The sequence below is a fragment of the Drosophila montana genome, unplaced genomic scaffold (genome assembly GCF_035044405.1).
Source record: "Drosophila montana isolate Dmon_TW-CO22-7 unplaced genomic scaffold, ASM3504440v1 contig_786_1, whole genome shotgun sequence".
NCBI lineage: Eukaryota > Metazoa > Arthropoda > Insecta > Diptera > Drosophilidae > Drosophila > Drosophila montana.
In genome coordinates, this window is record NW_026999081.1 from 1,403,911 (window position 1) to 1,423,038 (window position 19,128).

General features: G+C 39.4%; 2 protein-coding genes across 3 annotated transcripts in view; one reads left to right on the top strand and one right to left on the bottom strand.

The window, feature by feature from the left end:
• Positions 1–463: 463 nt before the first annotated feature.
• On the bottom strand, positions 464–3,443 carry LOC135439943 (uncharacterized). Of its 2 annotated transcripts, none has more exons than XM_064698823.1 (2): positions 2,788–3,443; positions 464–1,591 (listed from the first exon to the last, which is right to left on the bottom strand). In XM_064698823.1, the coding sequence occupies exons 1-2, from the start codon at positions 3,364–3,366 to the stop codon at positions 920–922; spliced, it is 1,251 nt and encodes a 416-aa protein (XP_064554893.1). In that variant the 5' UTR covers positions 3,367–3,443; the 3' UTR covers positions 464–919. The 2 variants fall into 2 exon arrangements, with proteins under 2 accessions (XP_064554893.1, XP_064554894.1); XM_064698824.1 differs by lacking the exon at positions 2,788–3,443 and adding an exon at positions 2,081–2,645.
• A 1,087-nt stretch (positions 3,444–4,530) lies between these two features.
• The window catches only part of Smr (Smrter), a gene marked incomplete at its 3' end in the record, with an annotated part of 74,115 nt that continues 59,517 nt past the window's right edge, over positions 4,531–19,128 (top strand). Inside the window, exon 1 of the mRNA XM_064698821.1 lies at positions 4,531–4,831. The remainder of the gene's footprint in view (positions 4,832–19,128) is intronic.

Here is a 19,128-nt window from a genome sequence, read left to right on the forward strand (position 1 = left end):
TTTTTATTTATTAATATAATGGAAATATAATGGAATATGTATGCATACTCCTTCCCTGCCCCAGTACGAGGATTAATGCATAATGGAGTTAAAGTTGTGAGCATCTATTTATTTATTTTAATTTAACCCTTCATTAAGGCATACACCATTAAAAAGAAAGGCAATAATATACTAGGTCCTGCAAATATTAGGCATTGTTATAGTTAAAATATTTTTGATCAAGGTAATGTTTTTATTACAGCGAAGTTTATTTATATGTCTAAATATCGCTAAAAGTTAAATGGTAGTTATTTACACGCTGCTTTGAGACATTTTAAGTCATATAAACTGATAAAACATTATCATTTATAATTTATCATTTGTAAACAGGTATATCACAGAACTTTTAGTGATGTCAGTTTCAGGCTTCAAACTAATTTGCGATTTGTCTCAAAACAAATAAAACCATAAAAACATAAATCTGTGTATTTCGAGAGTGTAACGATCTTAACACATTTATTTTAAGTCGATGATTTAAAATTAAATACGCGCGTTTATTTGTTGCGATTATTACGTACTGTAACTATGTACATGGGTCAGATGTGAAGTTGGCATAAAACATATGTATTTATATACTTTTTTTTTTTGGCCTATAACCAACTTATATTATATGTGATACCTTAAAATAAATATCAACTTAATATGGGTACATATGTATGTGTATATATGTACATATGTACATTGTTTGTACACAAGTTTAAAACATTTGCGACATTCTTGTCGCCTGCGCGTCGACGAACAATTGCTTTTCCTTTTATTCTGTTGTCGCCGTCGCCGTCGCCACCGCTCTAATTGGCGCTTTATGCCCAAAGCCGGTGTCACACAACCCCCCTTACCCCTCCTTTGACACCACTCGCACACCCCCCGCATTCGGCCAACTCTATTTGCCATCATTATGAGCATAGAGATCAGCCACACTGCCGCTGGGCAGGAAGCGGGCGTCCAGCGAGAGGCGATTCATGCGGCCATAGACCAACACCTCGCTGATGATGCGCTCGGCGAAGAGCCGCTGATCGGGCCGCATGTTGCGGAAATGGGCTGCCATTCGCTTGCCAATCAAATCGCATTCGCTCTCCACATGCTCCATGCTGCACTCCAGCATTTGGCGGCGCTTTTTGCCAGACGCTGCGCTGCTTTCATCATAGTCGCCTTCGGCGTCGCCGTCGCTGCTGCGCTGGCGTCGACGCATTTGCTGCGCTGCAATGCTGCGACGCGGCTGCTGCTGCTGCTGCTGCTGTTGCGGACGCGCTGTTCCGTAAGGATGTTTTCCGTTGCCGACGCCGCCGCCGACAGCGCCGCTGCTGCTGTTGTTGTTGTTGTTGCCGCTGCTGCTATTGGAATGTTGCTGATATTTGATTTCCATTTTTAGATCAGATTTGTGTCGCGCCTCGGCTAACGCTTCGTGCTCCACGTCCGTGTCCAGAACGCCGTCCGCGTCAGCTATGCCCTCGGCATCGCCGTCGGCCTCGCCCTCACCCTCACCCTCGCCCTCGCCCTCGATGACTAGCATGTCCTCCTCGGGCGGGAAGGGCTCCGCGAAAATGTCCTCGTCCTGCAAATATTCATTTCATTTCAGCAGTTAGTCGACTAGCTGATACCCTGTATATATTATATTAGATATATATGTAGCTGATGTATGTATTATGTTATAGTTGCTATTGGTCGACTAGCAGATACCCTTTAGCTTGTTTTAGAGCGGCATAAGCTTTTTAAATTTTTTTTAAACGCATTCCAGATTGTTTTACAGGGTATGATTAGATGAATTTGAGAAAACACACGTGAACAGCTTGCGGAAAGAGTGAAACGACAAGCTTAAAATAGCTGTAATTATGTTAAAAGTAAAATTTTGATATTTGTTTTGGCTTTGCAGGGTATATGCAATGTGTAATAAGTGGTCGCTGCGCTAAGTAAACGATAAACTGTTCATACGCAATTTTATGACGTTTGTAATCTAAATGCCAGAGTTATGACAGGCCACAAAAGTGATTATAGCTGATCTCTCTGCTAAATACCCTGTATTTTTTTTTTTTTGACTACTCACTGGTTCAACCTCAACCACATTCTCATTGTAGGTCAACTCGACGCGTTGCTTTAGATATTCCGGCTCGTTATCAGCTTCATTTTCGGTATGTTGTTCATGTTTCGATTCTGGTTCCGGTTCCAGTTCCGGCTCCGGCTCCGCATCGATCAGTGTCTGCGCCTCGCCGGTCTCCTGATCGTAGAGAAACTCGAGCTCATTGAAATACCAAAGCGATGGCACATACTCCTCGCCAGCGAAATGGCCGTGCATCGAGGATTTACTCTCGAGCACCTTGCGCAACTCCCGGCGGTAGGAGGTGCGCAGATTGTTGATCTTGCGCTTGACCATATGGATATTGGCCGTGGGATCCGTGGTGAGCATGTGCGCCAGCAGTCTGTCGTATGAGCGCGCTTTCAGCTTCCGATTGCGATAATCTTTCGAGTTTGTCAGCCAGAGTTCCGGCATGGAGCGATAGAGACGAAAGAAATCTTTCCAGAAATCCGTATTGCGCACATGATGCGAGTCCATGGCGAGCAATTAAAGAACTGTCGTCCAACGCGGTCGTACGACGCGACAAGTATCAAGCATGCGTCGTCGTCCAACCCATACAACATCCAACACACTCACACACACACACACAAGCACATTGAACAGCCAACCCCCTGGCACGCTCGCTCTTGCTCTTGCTCTCTCTCTCTCTCACGCTCTCTTCTCGCTGTCATACTTACATGCATGCTCGCCTCGTCGAGACTGTCGTCCAGGCTTTGGGTCTCGTGTTTGATGTACGGCGTTGTTGGCACATTTAAATTGAGCACCGGCTTGAGGAAGTCCATCATATGGAACCACCAGAGACGCGGCTCGTAGCCATCGTATGATGATTGTATCTTCCGGATCTCGCGCCTGTAGCAGCAGCGCAGCGAATTGATCTTGCGCTTGACGTCCTGTACGCTGGCCTCACGATTGACGCGTCTCAGGATTTTCAATAGCTCCTGATAGCCGGGCGCCTTCTTTTTCTTCGATAGATAATCTATCGAGGCATTGTCCCATAGCGCCGTAAAATGCCGATAACAGCTAATGAACTCCTCCATAACCTCCTTTTCATCATACAAATTGGGCGGCGTCATCTGTGCGGTGCAGTGGCTCCTCACGAACTGAAAACTGAATGATTGCGACTGAAAGAGAGTGTCATGCAAATACAACGTGTATGAACGACATGGCGAACTGTTGGTGCTTGCTGCTTGCTGTTTGTTGTTGTTGTTGCTGCCATTGCCGTGCTTCGTATACTGCTTCTTCTTCTTCTTCTTCATTTTCTATACCATTATCTTTATTATCATTTCTGCTGTTGCCTCTTAAAGCGGGCAACGGCAACATCGCCGTCGTCGTCGTCGTCGTCGTCATTGCGTCTCTGCTTCTTCTTGCTATTGCCTTTTGTTGTTTGCTTTTACCATTTGCCTTTTATTTATTTATGTTATAAACAGCAACGTTTGCGCTGCCGTTGTCGGCGTCGTCGTCGGCGTCGACGTCAGCGTCACCGCAGTCGCACAAGTGTATGGGGCGCTGGCGCGCAACGTTGCCGCACTTCACAGGTTCGAACATGTGCCCGTTGTGTGAAAAATGGCAACGTTGCGGCGTTTAGAAATGTTGCATGACAGCAATGAGGCCACCGCCGGCCGGCCGTGTGTGTTGCACAAAAGTCAACAGCAGCAGCAGCAGCAACAACAACAACAACAATGATAGCAGCAGCAGTCGGCGGCCGCCTAATAATAACAACAAAAGCAACAACAAAACAATATTAATAGACATGAAAGATTAGCGCGCGCACAGAAACAAGCAGGCCAGCAATACACATACATACATACATACATACATATGTATATGTATTTGCAAACGGTTAGTTGAATCGAGCATCCAACGTGCATGCTGCAGCCAGGCTGCAGGTTGTGGGCTGCGCTGCGGCAGCGCTGCGCTGTTGTCGATTTGCTTCAGTTGTGTTTGTGTTTCACTTTCACTGCAAAATTGGCGAAAGAGAAGCAGAAGAAGAAAAAACCAAAGAGGGAAAAACAAAAGATTTGTCAGTCAGCGTCAGTCAAAGTTGTATGCAACAAACGCAACAACATTATCAACAGTAGCGGCCGCACATTGTGCGCAGCATTTTTAATCATACAAAACCACACACATTTTTACATATTGCAAATTTCAATAATACCAATATAGCAAAGGTTTTTATTTCTAATTAAATCATTTGTTAAATTACATGCCATGCAAATTAACTTTTAAACAATTATAAAATTTCTTTAAATTTATCTACTTGTCAAATAATATGAAAGCTATGCCTGAATTTTGATAGAAAATAGCTATGCCTAATATTTTGGCGCGTCAGTGTTGCGAACGAACGTGCTATGTTGGATGTTGGCTTGCGGGCGCTTTTGCCATGCTGTTTACCACACTAGGCGCAAGACAAGCGGGCTGTCAAACTGTTTGCGCAAACGGTTTGAGTTTGATGTTGTTTGCTTCGCGTTACGTTCGCCTTCGATGTCGAGCCACAGAGCCAAGCTCCGGTACAACATCAGCAGCAGCAGCAGCGTCGCCGTCGTCGTCGTCGTTGTAGATGTTGTAGATGTGTTGTTCAACTCCTAAAAACTCGGGTGTGTGCAGCGCGTGCAGATCATGTGAAAATTTCACGACGTTTGCAGATACGTTGCGAATTTATTTATAACAAATTCACGTAAAAAATTATGAAAATCGTCGCTCTAAAACAAAACCAACAACAAGGTAAATGTGCAACGCAGTAAAATTGCCAACAGCTACGGAAAGAAAAAATAAACGAAACAAGAGCCGCCCCTACGAAAAAAAAAATGAAAAAATAATAAAATAAAATAAAGTAAAATAAAAGAGAAAAAAATGTAAAAAGTTGTGCCGCTGTGTCGCCTACATGTGACTGTATTGTACATATGTGTATTTATACGTGTATATATATTATATATATATATATGTGTGTATATACATATCTATATATAATATATATGCTTATATAGATGTATGTGTGTGTATTTTTATAGCTGAGCTTGCCGCTGTATGCTGTATGTGTGTGTGTGTGTGTTTAGGCAAAATGGATAAGAAAAAAACACATTGGAAAATTGCGTCGCGTTTTACTGCAGACCAGCACAACTGCCCCACGCTACGTTGTTGTTGCCTATGTGTGTTATATGTATACATATATAATATATATGTATGTATATACATGCATGTACATATATGCATATATAATTTTTTTTTCTTTTCTTTTGTTGCCCAAATGCATTGCTGATCTATGCGCGAATATTAAAGTGAAAAGAGGCGCAAATAAAAACGCAGCGCAAATTGTTGGAATTTTTTATCTGTGTGTGTGTGTGTGTGTCTTGTACGCGCGCTCTCTCGCTCTCACTCCCTCTCTTGCGCACTGCCTGTGTTCTTTTTTGTGCGTTTGTGTGTGTGTGTGTGTGTGTGTCCCTCTCCGTTTCTGCTGCTGCTGCTGCTGCTGACGTCGTCGTCTGCGTTCCAATTCTAATTTTTTTCAATTTTTTCCTTGCTTTTGTGTGCGTGCGTCTGTGTGTGTGTGTGCTTTTTTAAAGTGGCATAGATTGTTTTTTTTTTTCAATTCTCTTTCTTTTTTTTTTATATAATAAATTGAAATTGTTTTTTATGCACAGCTGGGCCAGTTTAGTGGCGTGTGCCAGTGTGTGCAAAAGAAATATTTAAATGGAAGTGTGGCATAAAAAGCGCTAAACGCGAGCCAAGCCCCACACACACACACACACACGCACACACACAAATGCATTGCCCATGTGTGCAATTTGCTTAAAACTTTTTTGCGGCACCGCCCTGCGCCAAAAAGCCAAAGTTTTTGGCCACCAGACCCCCGCCCCCCCCCCTCCCTCCACTACAGCCTGCCTTCCTTATATACAACACACACGCACGCACACAGTTATGTATGTATGTATATGTACAGCTCACACACACGCACACATACTTATATCATACGTGTATGCGTAATTCAATTTTTTTTACATATTTTTTTTGGCTTGTCGAAATCAATTCCTGAGCATCAAGAAAAATCAATAAAAATCATAATAATAAAATATATGTATATATAAATAAAAGAATAAGAGTTAACCGTTACGTCGCCTCGTTTTTTCGTGTTGTTTTTTGTGTGCGCTTTGCCTGAAAAATTTTTCCAAGAATCGTTTTTGAGATAACAAATGCAAATTCGAAATCAAATTAAAAACCCGTCTAAAATCGAAGTCGAAAATGATTAAGAAGAAGAAGAAGAAGATGCGGTAGAGTAAGAAGATGAAGAGGAAGCAGAAGCATAATAGCAGTTAAATATAAACCTGAAACGCGCGTTGAAATTTATTGTTGTTCTTTTTTTTTTGTTGTTTTTTTTACATAAATCCATTTACACATATACATACACATATATATATGTATAGATAGATGTATGTACATGCACATATATATATATGTATATGCAAATGGAAATGTCGTTAATATTTCCATTTGTAAACCCAGCTGGCAACGCCGAACGCTTTTTGGATTCGTAAACCCAACAACATTTTGTCATGGTAAGTTAACCAGAATGTGTTTTAATATAGTTAATATGTTAATATATGTATGGTATTAGTATGTTAATATATGTATACTTAAATAAGTATAGAACTCGAAATTGGCTTTACTTTTAAGGAAAAGCTAGTTATTGGATGAGCTGTAAAGGCCCATTGACAATATGCTACAGTTGATTGCACTCAGAGCCGCTTTTCATTTAGCTTTCCGTTTTATATTCGAACTCCCGAATTTTACAACACAACTTTTAGGGCAATTGGTAGTTCCCAGGACCTGGTAGATGCCCGTTAACCCGGCTCTGCCCTTAACCCCCCAAAGTTTGCAAAGTTTTCATACTCCCCATCTAACTTCTTGTATTACTCATCCGTTAACCATACACCATTTTCTATTCAAATAATATTGCTATATAGGGGAAAAGCTCAATCCTATATCATGCTGAAGGTATATGATATATAATACAGTACATATTAATCTGTGTATATGTATATACTATATTATATATAATATAATAATAAATTAGACTCTTCTTTTCCATGACATAGAACTTTGGTATAATTTAAACCATTTTAAACATTTCCCAAAAGTTTCAAAACCGTTTTATCGAGAAATGTAATACATACAGAAATATAATATTATATATACATATATACATATATATATATGAATATACAGATTAATATGTACTATATTATATATCATATATCTTCTTTTGCATTATCTGGATTGAACTTTGCCTCTATATAACAATATTATTTAAAAGCAAAGTTTAAGTTTAATATGAACTTTTTCAAACATTTTCCAAGTATTAAAACTGTTTTATTAAGAAATATATAAATGCGATATATATGTATGATATTTCTTTTAATATTATTTACCTGCTCAGGCGCCATCTTGAGGCTTAATTTGTTTAAAATTTGATAGAGCTTGAGGTATTTCTGTAAACTGAACAATTTTATATTGGGTAGCTGTAGCTGCTCATTTCACATTTTGACTATTTCCCTATCTCCCAGATTGGAAATAATCGCATTTCTAAAAGTAGAGCCCTGCGCTTTGGTATAAAAACACGATTGTGCGCCACGTTTAAGCTCTGAAAATCTTGTGAGGTTGGAACTTTAAACACTGAAGATATATTTATACGCAAGTCTGCACTTCCAATAGTGTGCTGCTAGGGGGAAGAAGAAGAAGAAATACAGTTGCTGATTCAAACTTCGGACTGCTCGTCCAGTCGCTGGTTAAAATCTTCATGTCCAGTCGCTGGTTCAAACTTTCGCTGGTTCGAACTTTGGAGTGCTTGAAAAGGTTCGAACTTTCGAGTGCTTCTTCAGTCGCTGGCTCAAATTTCCGACTACTTGTACAGTCACTGGTTCTAACCTCCGCCTGCTCGTCCAGTCGCTGGTTCAAACTTTCGCCTGCTTGAACAGTCGCTGGTTCGAACTTTGGAGTGCTTGAAAAGGTTCGAACTTTCGAGTGCTTCTTCAGTCGCTGGCTCGAATTTCCGACTACTTGTACAGTCACTGGTTCTAACCTCCGCCTGCTCGTCCAGTCGCTGGTTCGAACTTTGGAGTGCTTGAAAAGGTTCGAACTTTCGAGTGCTGCTTCAGTCGCTGGCTCAAATTTCCGACTACTTGTACAGTCACTGGTTCTAACCTCCGCCTGCTCGTCCAGTAGCTGGTTCAAACTCCCAAATGCTTGTACAGTCGCTGGTTCGAACTCCCAAGTGCTTGTACAGTCGCTGGCTCAAACTTCCGCTTGCTTGTACAGTCGCTGGTTCGATCTTCCAATTGCTCGTGCAGTCGCTGGTTCAAATTCCCAAATGCTTGTAACGGCATTTCAGCGCTGAGATCTGGTTAACTTTTAGTCGGACGCTTTCAATACGAAATCTCGCATGGGATTTGCTCGCTTTAAACACTTCTTTGAACTGGTTGCGGAATGAGGTGCGGGGGAGAAGAATGGAGAGGAGGAGTGGAAATTGCAATTCGCAGGAAAATTTGTGTCCCTGCTTGGGATATCGAATTCGTGCAGCATACCATACATAATTGAATTGTGATTGACGTCAGCAACACGTAACCCTCGACTCGACTGTGCCTGCTCGGGGTTTAGTATTACAGTTATTAATTAGTCGAGATATTGATATAGGGAGATATAGAGAGAGTGCATTTATTGAGGCATTTTCTACATTCTGATTGATAATTTTCTTGGAAACTCTGCGTAATGGGATATACTTTGCGTTATGCGTGCGTGATTGCGCAATGTGGGAGTCCGTCCGTCCCCAACTAACTGTTCATCGGGTTTCCTTTAATTAAAACTCAAGACAATTTCCCAACTCCGTAATCGAATTGAATATCGAATTGCGATGTTGCATAAGAATCCTTCATCGGTCGGCGATGTTATAAGAAAATTGTGTATTCTAGTTGGGCTTTAAGCATTTTATTTTCATAATTTAATGTACTTAATAATTAGAAAGACACTCGTTTTTGTCGAACATTTATGAATAAATATATAATTGTTTCTTACTTCCAGTTATGATTGTGAAAGATTTGAACTCATTTCGTTTGATTTGATTTGATATCAAGGAACGAGTTTGTTTTCTTTCGGGCTCAGGTTCTTTATATAGATATATTTTTTGATCTTTATGTGTATGGGTTTATTTATAGCTTCTTCTACTTTTTCGACTTGCTAATTAGCATTTAAATTATGCAAATATTACTTCTGCTTCTTACTTCTTCTTTCGCTTCTTTCTTTTCTTCAAATTTCTCTTCTTCGCCTTATGCATATGGGTATATCTATATACTATATATTTATATATATATATATATATAGGTGTTGTTGCTATCAATATGGACAGACAGACGTGGCCTGCGCTTTTGTTGTGCCTTCGCTTCTCTTTGCGTCTCTCTCTCTCTCTCTCTCTCTGTCACTTTTGCTGCTTTTGGAACCGTCTCACGTAGAATTTCTTGTTCAACCGGTTTGTCATTTTTGTTGTTGTTGTTCTCCTTCTTATTATTATTATGATACTCGCCACCCCGTTTAGGTAACCCTGCCTAAGGTAACCCTGCACAGCATTTTATACCCTGGCAAAATTAAGCGTGTATAGACTCCTTTAAGCACGTGTGTTTCAGGTGATTACCTCCAATAGCCTATGGTCACATATGTATGTATATACCCAAATGATCCATTATTTATCTAAACTTATGTTTCAACTGAATTCAGACGAATAACAGTTCTCCATGGAAAAAGTCATCAGTGGAAACTCTTAACCGTTAAACAATATCGACCAACTATATACCATAATTCCACTGTAAACAGTTCTTAAATCGTTTGTGAAGCATGTTGCCCATAAGAAACCACATTTTTCGCATTTGCAACAAATGTTGGTATACGCCCCGAGTAATTTGGGTTTTTTGCGATAAGTTATCGAATTTCGTATCCATGTTATGGAAAATATGAAATTTTCATTAAATCTAAACCCTAAAAAAACATCGAATTACTAGTTATATACTGTAGCAGTAATCCATTGAGCATTGACAAGGAATAAGAAAACAACAAGAGCTATAAACTTCTACCATACACTACTTCTACATACTACATACTACATACTACATACTACATACTACATACTACATACTACATACTACATACTACATACTACATACTACATACTACATACTACATACTACATACTACATACTACATACTACATACTACATACTACATACTACATACTACATACTACATACTACATACTACATACTACATACTACATACTACATACTACATACTACATACTACATACTACATACTACATACTACATACTACATACTACATACTACATACTACATACTACATACTACATACTACATACTACATACTACATACTACATACTACATACTACATACTACATACTACATACTACATACTACATACTACATACTACATACTACATACTACATACTACATACTACATACTACATACTACATACTACATACTACATACTACATACTACATACTACATACTACATACTACATACTACATACTACATACTACATACTACATACTACATACTACATACTACATACTACATACTACATACTACATACTACATACTACATACTACATACTACATACTACATACTACATACTACATACTACATACTACATACTACATACTACATACTACATACTACATACTACATACTACATACTACATACTACATACTACATACTACATACTACATACTACATACTACATACTACATACTACATACTACATACTACATACTACATACTACATACTACATACTACATACTACATACTACATACTACATACTACATACTACATACTACATACTACATACTACATACTACATACTACATACTACATACTACATACTACATACTACATACTACATACTACATACTACATACTACATACTACATACTACATACTACATACTACATACTACATACTACATACTACATACTACATACTACATACTACATATAGCACTAAAATTATCCATTGAGATTGTTTTTTTAAGATAATTTCTTATCCAATTACAAGATTTCAACATCTAACACAAATCTTTTATCATAAGCACATGGGTTCTATCATAAAAATAAGTCCTAAATAGATTTCTAATTTGTAAAAGCAAGAACTTTTTGATTTTTGCTCGTACCTTAATGTGTGCCTCGTATTTCTAGGGTATTTTGATTAATCGGTTTTTGTTTTCTTTATTTTCTTTATTTTTCTTTTTATTCTTGTTGCTCAGTTCATTTAAATGCGCTTCGCAATCGCATATTGATTTTTTGGCCCCTCCCTTGCCCACAGAGATCGTCGAAACGTCGTAGCAAACAGATAGGCAATAAAAATGTGTGTTTTTTTGCTTTCCTGCTATTTTCGGGCATTGCTGAAATTTGGCAACGTTGCATACTTTATATATGTATGCATTTTGTGCGCTGTTGCTGCTCCTTTGCTCCGCCGCTCGCTCCAATTCGTGCCGTCTCTTTCGCACTCGCGGCAGCGCAACGTCCTTGTGACGTTTTGTTGCCCCCTTCTGGCAATTGCGACGTCAAAAATTAACTGCAATTTGAGAGGCCTGCGACCCCCCACCCCCGCCCCCACCCACAACCAAGCCCGGACTAATGCTTCAGCTCTTCATAGCATACATACATGGCACACATACACATACGTACAGTACATGTGTGTGCGTGTGTGCTTTGTTGTTGATTGGCCGCTGCTTCGCGTAAAATATGCAAACTAAATTACAGCAATTTAAGCCGTTTGCCCATTTATTTATGGCACGTCAGGTGGCGCCCCCTGCCGGCCGGCCGGCGCTGCTCTAGCTATATTCACAGTTATGCCACTGTATATTCTGTGTACGCGCCTGCCACGCCCACTTGACAGCAGCCGCCCGCCATAGCGCTGAGTAGCCGAAAAAAGAAACAAAAAACAAAACAGAAACAGAAACAGAAGAAACGTCATTAAGCAAAGGACAAGAAGAGCAGGAGAGCAGAGAAAGAGTCACAAGGAGTGAGGCAGTATGTGAGAGAGCGAGAGAGAGGAGAGAGGAGTGAGAGGGGGAAGCAGCAAAAATAACTGTCACTTGACATTTTAATGGAATTTTTATGTTTGATCTGCGGCTGCACACAAATAAAAACAACAACAACAAGCAGAAGAAGAAGAAGAAGAAGAAGAGCGACCAACAAAAAATTAAACCAATTGACACTGTGACTGATATGAAAAGGAAAGCAAGTGTTAATTACGATCATACATATGTATATAAAAAAGTCGAGCACAGAAAAAAAACCGATATTTTTTCCATTTAGTTCCAATATGGATAAGTTTTGATAAAAAGGTAAAATATAAATGAAACAAAAAGAAAATAAAAGTAAAGTAAAATGAAAAAATAATAAATAAATCAAATAGAAAATATAACGAACATAGAAATAAAATAAACAATAGAAAACAAATTTATTAAAATCAAAAAATAAAAGAAGACATAAATTAAAATTAAAAGAAAATAAAGTAATTAGAAAGTAAATGTGAAATAAAATAATAATAAAAAAAGTTACAGCTTCATGCCACAATTGTAATACCCTCTACAAGGGTATAAAAAAAGAGAGAGAAATACTATATTGAAACCGGTTTTTGTTACGGCTACAAACCGACTCTACCTACCCTCGTTAAAGGTTGTTTAAAGGGTTGCTTTGGACTCGGAAATTATGCCACATTTCGCAAAGAAAATATTCAAGATGAAAGAAATGGAATTTCGGAATGTTAAACAATTGCCGAACATTCAAAATTCCTGCTCCGATAAAATTCTTGTTGATCAACCTTAAATAACTGAAATGTCGCCCTTTTATGTTACTTTTTTTATATTTTCATTTTAAACATCTTAAATTGTATATTTTTTACGACTGGAAGATTTTGCTCGTAACAGCTAGAATCGTTATCTTTAACATTTCATTAGTATTCTATGCTTGGCAAAGTTGGAAAAATAAACTGTTCCCAGCTTAGCTTTCTATTTGTATTCAAAATACAATCCTCGCACTTAACAGTATTGGAAGATATTACATAGGAAATATAAAGCCAAAAAACGTACTTAGTGTTATAATATATATGTATATATATATATATATTTCGAACAATTCTTGCTATAGATCTATATGATATGGTAATAATATGGTTATCCGATCTTGACAGGATTTGGCTTATAACTAGGGGGCGACTTACAAATCTTGATTTTGTCCAAGATACCATATCAAACGAAAAGAGTGCTTCATACAAGAACATAGTTTTCAGCTGATTGTTCCTATGGCAGCTATATGATATAGTGCACTGATTAAGCCAGTTCCGACATAGGTTCTGCCTATAACAGAAATACAAGCAAAGCGTAGAGCTTTGCATGGAATCATACGGACAGAGCTATATCTGTTTTAGAATATACATTGTAATATATACAATTACGGATAAAGCTATTTATTGTTACCGGTAAAGCATATACAATATATATATACATATATATATTTTTAAATACACATTTTAAATACATTTTGAGATCAAAGATATCTTCTAGGAGATATCTTCTGCTCGGGCATATCTCCTTCTCGAAGATATCTTCTGGATAACTTTCTCTCGAAGATATCTTCTTCTCAGAGATATCTCCTTCTCGAAGATATCTTCTTCTCAGAGATATCTACTTCTCAGAGATATCTCCTTCTCGAAGATATCTGCTCGCAGATATACAAATCAATATTTAAGATCTATATCTATTTATATTCTATTATATTTATGTTTTTGATGCTTGGAGCTATTTCAATTTCTGCAATGTTCCGATTTCTAGTTGCTATCTATGTATATCTTTATATCAATATCTTTTCGACCATTATACATATATGCATATGTATGTATATCTTTATCTAAAATTGCATCATGTTCATCCGTTGATGTGCGGGATGTTGTCCATTATTTAATTTATTGCAATTCCGAAAAAGTGCATGCACATGTAGATTCAGGCTACATAGATACGTATACATATGTATGTATGTATGTGTAAAACGCATCAACTGGAACCTTCTCATAATCTCTCTCTCTCTCTCTCTCTCTCTCTCTCTGTCTGCCTCTTCTCTATCTCACCTAATTCTTGATAAATTGTTAAATTTTCCAAAATCGCTTTGCGAAATTCCAATGATTCATGCGAGAAATATCAAAATAGTTGCGAGTCTCGGACGGAGGATATACAGATATATAGAGAAATGGGAAATGTTGAGAAATATCGGGCTATACGGCAGCTATGCCAAGCTCTTGTTGTTGTTGTTGTTGTTGTTGTTGTTCTTCTTCTTCCTCTTGTTGTACAATAGAAACATTTTAGCTTTGGGTTGCCCGGCAACATGTGTGCGTGCGTGGGAGTTGGTGTGCGTGCGCGTGTGTGTGCGTGTGGGTTGCAACAACCCTCGATAAAACCATGCGTCCCTCAGCCTGGCCCCCGTAAGCTCCCACACAAACACCCCCCCCCCCCCCCCAACCTCCTGTGCTCCGCACACACCTACACGCACGACCAGAGGGTGCACATGTGTGCGGCACATGCGTTTTGCCATTGTTGTTGCCGCTGCTGCTGCTGCTTACTGTTGCACTTCGCAAGAGGAAGAAGCAGCTGCGGAAGATGATGATGATGACGATGACGATGATGATGATGATAAAGTGGGGGATGAGGTTGATGAAGAGGGGCGGTTACTGCGGCCTGCAAATCTTGCGTTGCGTTGTGTTGTGAAAGCTACAAAAACACACATAGAGACACACAACACACACACACACACACACACACACACACTTCCACATGCAACACACACGCAAAACCTACGACACATTTTCTGGCTGAAAAACACGTTTTCCCTGCGTCGCGTTCACATGCGCTTATTTTTGTACAACAGCAACAAAAATCATGAAATATGCACAAGAGCCAGCAACAACAACAACAACAACAACAACAATAACAACGAAAACAAAAACAAAAACAACTAGTGTAATAACTGATAAAAGCACACGCAACAAAAACAACGCACACACACACACATAACATAACAAAAAATAAAAATGAAATAAAAGCTGGCGCACTAAATTAAAGCTCGAACGAAAAATCAATACTTTACTTTACTCCACAGTAGCAGCGCAGCGGCAGAGCAAAAAGCAGCCAAACAACAACAGCCAAAGCAGGCAGCGGGCAGCGAGCAGCGGGCAGCGAGCAGCAGGCAGCGGGCAGCGAGCAGAACATCGACACTGGCAGCAGGGGCGCTATCTCAAATAAATTGCTTTCGGCCTACTCGTGATTTTTTTTTTTCGTTTCGTTTCGTTTAGCTTTTTTTTTTCTTCTTTTTCCATTTGTTTCGTTTACTTTTTTTCATTTCATTTCGTTTTATTTGCCTTTTCGTTTTTGGCGTTGTGAATATTTTACTGTACATATTTGTGGCTGCCGCTGCTGCTGCTGCTGCTGCCGTCGCCTGCGCTGACGCCCACACAAAGCACACTGGCGAAAGGTGTGCATGTGTGTGTGTGTGTGTGTTGTGTGGACTTTATGCCAGCGCGCCAATGCTCCACAATTATTATTATTATTATTATACGGTCTCCTTGTAAGTGTGTGCGTGTGTTCGTGTGTTTGTTTGCTTCTTCTTATACACGGTATTTTTTTACGTTTCACCTTGCGCACCCGCACATCCCCTGCCGTCCCGCTGCCATCAACCGTGTGTTTATTGCTACGTTTTACTCGTTAGACTCGTTTGCTTCTACGTCTCCTATCATTTTTCATATACATATATGTATGCATGTATATATATATATATACACACATACATGTACAGCGGCAGCCGCACAGGCAAGCATACAAATACAGCGCTTGCTGCGCTGCTCGGGGGATTTTTGTGCACGTCACTATGCACGACTCACCGACTGATTGTCGCTCGGTCTGTTTGTCTGTCTGTCAGTCGGTCGCACGCTCGGTCGGTCTGCCTGGCTGGCTGGCTGTCTGACGGTCGGCCGTTCGTTTGTTCGTTCGCTCGTTCGTTCGTTTTGTCGCTCGACTCGTTATGACGTTGCGAGTTTTGCTTGCCTTTTGCGCTCGTATTTGTGTGTGTATGTGTGTATGTGTGGCTTGCTAGTGCATGAGTGTGCGTTCGTATTCAGTTGCCAACTGCGCTGCCTGCCCGCCGCCTTGCACTTGCTGTTGCGTCACCCGCGCGCCGCATAACCAATACACGAACAACATCGTACAACGTTGCTGCGCAGCAACATCGCTGCCTGCCCGCTGTTTTCTTTGCATTTGTATGGTATATATATATATAATATATGTGTATATATTATATATGTGTATGCCTTGTATATAAATTATATACATACATATATATATATATGTTATGTGTGTGTATGTGTGTTCAAGTTCCCGCGTTGTTGCTCTCTGTTTTTGCTCAACCTCAACAGTGGCCCACAGCTCACCCGCTTCCTCCCCTTATGTGACGATTACGACCGACCGAGCGACTGACTGACAGTCGGTCGGTTGCTCGTTTGCTCTCTCTCTTTCTGTGTGTGTCTCTCTTCTACTCTAAATCGTTTGCTTTGCGCACAGCGCTCGCTATCTCGCTCTCACGCTTTGGGCAGATGTGCCATGGCAGCAGCGGCATCATTTTTTCTTCGTTCGTTGTTTTGCTTTTGCTTCGAGTTGGTTTTTTTTTTATAATTTCTTTTTATGCTATTATTATTATTATAACGCTGTTGGCATCGATGCTGGCTGCGCTGCTTTGCTTGTTTCTTTTTACGTATAGTTTTAAGCCTCTTTTTCATATTGTCGTCGTCTGCCGTTGAGTTGTTTTTGTTGTTGTTGTTGTTGTTGCCGTTGCCGTTGATGTTGCTGTTGTTGGTGGTGTGCGTGTGTTGTTATTTTTATTAATTTGTTTGCGCTGGGGCTGCTGCTGCTGAAAATTGTCAACAGCGCATTTGGCTGGCGCGACGGTTGCGTCGCTGCCGCCGTCGCTGCTTTAATCTTACGCGTGCTTAAGTTTTTTTATTTTTTCTGTCTTTTGCTTTGTGTGAAGTGCGGCAACGTTGTATATCGCTTGTTGTTGCCTTTGACTATATTTTGATTGCTGCCGACGTCGCTGCCTTTGCCTGGCTTTTGGTCTTTGCGACGCTTGGCTGATTTTTTTTTGCTTGCCTGTGGAATTTGTGCTTAATTTTCGTCTATATGTGAGTGTGTATGTTTGTGTGTGGGTTTGAGAGTTTTTGCAGTTTGCTTAAATTCAATTCAATTTCTGTGCAATTTTCATAGTGTGAATTTAATTTACTAAAAGTTGCCAGTTACGCGCAGCTGTGTGTGTGTGTGTGTGTGTGTATGTGTGTATGCAATGCGAATTGTTGTTGCCTCTTGCCAGCTGTTAATTGTTATTGTTTTTATTTATTTGTGGCTGTGCAGTTTAATTGCTTTCATTAAACATTACAACAACAAAAATGTTGCTGACCAGCAACAACAACAACAACAACAGCAGCAGCGGCAGCAGCGGCAGCAAAACATGTGACCGCGCGCTGTTGCCAAGTTTCAGTTTTCTGTTTCCAGTTTGTCGACACCGGCCGAGAGCTTTTTCTGCCGTTTCTACTTCGGCTTCTGCTTCTGCTGCTGCTGCTGCTGCTTTCTGTTATATATTTTGCTGCTGCTGCCGTTGCCGTTGCCGCTGCCGCCGCTGTTGTTGCTGCTGCGACTGCGGCTCTACTTCTTGCTGCTGCTTCTGATTTCTGTTTTCTGTTTTCTGTTTTTCACGTAGGCAACACGCGTAAATATCGCTGTAAAGCTGCTGCGGGCAACTGGGAATACCTCAAATGCTTGATAAATGAGCCTGCGAGTGAGTGAGAGAGAGAAAGAGAGAGGGAGCGAGAGAGAGAGAGTGAAATTGTTATTCGGCTAATTTGGGACTTCAATTTAAGAGTTACGGTATTTTTTTTTTTGCTTTGTTGTTTTTGTTGTGCTGATAAGGAACTCTTAAATTCTTAAGTTATTCAGTTGATAAGCGCGCTTATCAGACTAACGAGTGATAGCAACGGCTGATTTGTGTTTTAGTCATGCACAACACATATGTGGATATACATACATATGTATGTATATAAATACACATACATAAATATATACGAGTGCCTGTCAGAGATATAAATATGAATGAAATGTTTGAGAACTTGTGAAACAAGTTGTTAAATGCAACATTTTTGTATACAAAAAAAAAGAAGAAGAAGAAAAATGGATTTAATTTATTGCGAGAAATTATGAATTTTTAAAAGATTTTTAACCTTATGCGACCTTACCAAATGTGTCTACAAATACCAAGTCTATTGATTTCTAAAAACTCGAAAGAATGCCGAAGATTCAATGCCCTAGTTTAAATGTAAAGCTCGTAATTACAGAGCTCGGTGAGAATATTTTGAAAAAGCTGAATTGTTTTCCATAAAAAAAAAACAATATTTTTAGCGATTCTTTCTATAAAGCTATATGTCATAGTAGTCCGATGCGGATATTTCCCTGTATGAAACAAAAAAGTTCGTCATACTTTACTTTGGACTATATACTCCTACGATAGATATATGATATAGTGATCCGATATCGAACCCTTGTGAAGTTACGACACTTAGCACTGAGACTGAGAGATTATTTGCAGAAACTGACAGACGGACGCATCTACATATATCTTTCCGACTATAGATATTGGTTAAGAATATGTGTATGGACTTTGTGGTTGTGGAAACTGATTTCAAGACAAAACTATAAGACCCTCTACAAACTTATTAAAGAACGTATTACGAAATTATAGAATAAGTGAGCTCTTTAAAGTCTATTATTAACGAAATTACGAAATTCTAGAACAAAATATGATCTTTATATATATAAAAATAAAAAAATATGCCCTTCAATGTCTTTTAAGAATATGAGCTGTAGT